The following is a 3,503-nucleotide window of genomic DNA, read 5'->3' as shown; positions in this document are numbered from 1 at the left end:
GGGGGGGGGGCGCCCCCCCCCCCATTTTTGGGGGTGGGGTTCCTCCTTAAAATTCCCACCAGACCTAAAGGGCTTGGTATGACTTTGAGGGGGAACGTCACGGAGGCACGGAGTTAGCGAACAAAATACCCGCGAATATGAGAATAGGGGCAAATGGCGAGTTGAATGGCTTCTGCACTTTGGCTTAGCCAAACATGCAGAGCATGTTTGGCTGACTGAAGCCAGCCGAAGTTAGCTGATGTACAGCTGAGTTTAGCAGATGTACGGCTGAAATCAGCCGTACAGAGCAGAAGTGCATAGACGAATGCTGTTCGGCTCTGTCCACTTTAGCTCGGTTATTCACTCGGGTGCCTTCGGCAGCTTAGTGAATTACCCTTTTAGTGACTTTAATCATCCAATCACGTGAGTGCACAAATCCTGTTTGTCATCTTGACTGGATATAGGAATTCATCCAATACATTCAAATTTGACATATTGTAATTGGTTTACTAAAATAGAAGTACTTTCAAATACCTTCAAATTTGACATATTGTAGTTGGTTTACTAAAAGAGAAGTAAATGTTTAGCAAAGTGAAGAAAAGAGAAGCACTGAAGCACAGTGAACATTCTCTTCCCCTTAAGTTCATCAATAAATACAACAATAACTTGCCAAGAGTAAGCTTAAAATTAAAATTGAAGTTGGAATGCTGTCTGTTCACATACTACACGATGTGTACCATTATACCGGGAGTCGGTACGTTACACAGTTTTAATTACTTACCAAGCCTCCTCCAACAATTAATATTTTCTTCTGATCATTAGTTTTATCCATGGCAGATGTGTAGATGTTGAGCAATTAGAGCGTCAGACTAGCAGCTTCAGACTAGCAGGTCTAGCATTGTGTACTTAGATTTAAAAGAGTTTCAAATCTGCTGACATAACAATGATTAAAGTCTATGTTTGTAAAAACAGTTAAGCAAGCTAATGATTAATGCAAGGTTGAAACCTGTATGTGTGTTTTCTCTAAAAGATTCCTGTCTTACTACTCTTGTTATAGGCTAGGGCATGTGCCACCCTACCCCTCATACACAGCACCACAAGCATCCCATAATTTAGGAAAAATTGATTCTATTAAAAGGAAATACATGCTGACACTATTCCCTTTCTCTTTTTAAATATTAGGTGGCTGCGTACATTGGCTTGGGTTAAACATTGGATTTTTAAATGTTTGTTAGAATTAAATGTTAGGCTAAGGCTTGCTTTCTTTTTCTGTAGTTTTGGATTGCTTGGGAAAAATGTAAAATGTCTCCAAGGTTTTAATTTCTGTTTGTGACCCCATTGGGAGGATTTCCCATCACTTCTTTCATTTGTGATATCAGTGCAAGAAATAAGGGGCATAGTAGTCATAGAGAAAGCAGAGCAAGGACAGAAATAAAAACACTATCAGATGTTCTAACCCTTTGTCATTCTACTAAAATATTGCCTTGTGATTGGTTATCAGAACGATCACATGGCAATGTTTACATTTCCATGCCCTCCCCTATCTCTTTTTCTGGGGTCTATGCCTCACATCGATCCTGGATTTGCGTGCGCATTAGCGTCCCGCTGCTACCTTAGCAACTGGTGAGGTAGCCGGTGTCCACGGATCTCCGTGTGCTGCTCCTGGTAGCCTTGGTAACCGTAGATTGGGTGGGACTTACTGTGCCTGACAAATCCATTGCGATGTCATTTGTTCCATGATGGCTCCTCCCCTGTCCTCGGCTGGGGACTCCGCTCTATATCCATATTGATTCTGTGTGCGCATTAGCATTCCGCCGCTGCCTTGGTGACGAGTGTCGTAGCCGTTGTTCACGGATTTCCGTGTGCGGCTCCTCCCATTGGCCTTTTTGGTAACCCCAACAACCTGAAACTGGGTGGGACCTACTGCGCACAATGATGTGCACCAACAAAAAATTTGTTTAGTTTCGTTTCGTTTGGAAACAAAGAAAAAAAATTTGTTTAGTTTCGTTTTTCGGATTTGGATTATGGACAAAATTCGTTATTGGACGAATTTCGTTGCAGCAAAATGACATGGGGGGGGAATGTTTTGTCGGCGGGGGTCCTGCATCCTGATTGACTCTGGATTACATCGATGGAGCCATTTTAAAAAAAATTTTTTATTAAAGGAATAGTCAAAAATTTACTGCTTTTTTTCCGATTAAAGGATTTTGTCAAAAGTCTGGACTTTTTACTAACTATTTGATTTAACCCTTTAGTGAATGAGTAGGGGTACAAGTACCCCTTACTCATTCACATGGGGGGAGGCGGCATCTGGGTGCCCCCTTATTTAAAGGGGTACCCCGATGCAAATAAGCCCCTTTGCCCGCAGACCCCCACAACCACCGGGTAAAAAAAATAATTCATTTTTTTTTCCTAATGTCATTTTGCTGCAACAAAATTCGTCCAATAAGGAGTTTCATTGCAGAAAAAAAAATTGCAGTCTGCAGAAGATGAAAAAAAAAAGCCTGAGGTTCCCCTCCAATTCATACCAGACCCTTTAGGTCTGGTAGGAATGTTAGGAGAATGCCAATTCAAAAGCAAAGAAAAAAAAAACTTTATCCGTTAATCTCCCTGCCCTGGATTAGAACCTGCAACCTTGACAATGGCAAACCTGTACGCTAACCACTACACTATTGACTCTGAAGCTTTAACCATAGAATTGTTGTAGAGGTAAAATTTCATTTTTTCTCCTAATGTCATTTTGCTGCAATGAAATTCGTCCAAGAACGAATTTCGGGAAATCGGGAATTTCGGATTCGTTTGCATTCGTCTTAGCTGTAATTCGGATGCATCCGAATCTCCAAATTTCTGAAAATTCTTCCAAAACGAATTTCGGAACGAACCGAATTGCACATGTCTAGTGGCAACCCTAGCGCACAGACGGATCTGCCTGAGGGACATTACCTCTTGCAATGAGCAGTTGCCTCGGTTTGTAACTACCGGTATGTGGATACAGGATCTGATCAGAGGTAATCCTATATATCATGTTTTGACAATGTGCTCTATCACACTTTACAATCCATCTGTTTATGTCATGTATATCTGGCGGGAATGTGACGTCGCTGATGACATCACAGGGTCACATGGGGTGTCTGTGATTGGTTGTTCTGATTGGTCTGGTGCTATATATTAGCTGTTTCTATGCACTTACACTGTATGCTGTTGCCTGAGGAAGGGGATCCTGTGCGACCCCGAAACGGCCGTTGCAATACCTGTTATGCTGCACGTCAATAAATAGACGGTTTGCTTTTCACCCTGGAGTGCTGGTGTCTCTGCCTTTACTCATAGTTGTGACGGTCGCCACCCGTTGACTACCGTAGCACCCGCTTCTTTAAAGGGATCTTTAAAGAAGATGGGACCATGGACTTTCTATATATACAGTATATACACACACACATATTAGAATATATTTATATATGAGGAAACCAAAAATATGAGAATATATATATATATATATATATAAAAAATTCATATTAGTGGTCCGC

General features: G+C 41.5%; 1 protein-coding gene across 1 annotated transcript in view; it reads right to left on the bottom strand.

Annotated features, from left to right (window-relative positions):
* Positions 1–884, bottom strand: part of KMO (kynurenine 3-monooxygenase) — an 83,785-nt gene extending 82,901 nt beyond the window's left edge. Inside the window, exon 1 of the mRNA XM_018557711.1 lies at positions 761–884. Within this exon, the coding sequence (XP_018413213.1) occupies positions 761–811 (51 nt within the window). The 5' untranslated portion in view covers positions 812–884. The remainder of the gene's footprint in view (positions 1–760) is intronic.
* Positions 885–3,503: the final 2,619 nt, after the last annotated feature.

Source organism: Nanorana parkeri, unplaced genomic scaffold (genome assembly GCF_000935625.1).
Source record: "Nanorana parkeri isolate BGI_ZX_2015 unplaced genomic scaffold, ASM93562v1 scaffold296, whole genome shotgun sequence".
Taxonomy (NCBI): domain Eukaryota; kingdom Metazoa; phylum Chordata; class Amphibia; order Anura; family Dicroglossidae; genus Nanorana; species Nanorana parkeri.
Note: the sequence above shows the minus strand (reverse complement) of the source record. Positions and strands in the feature narration are given on the sequence as shown.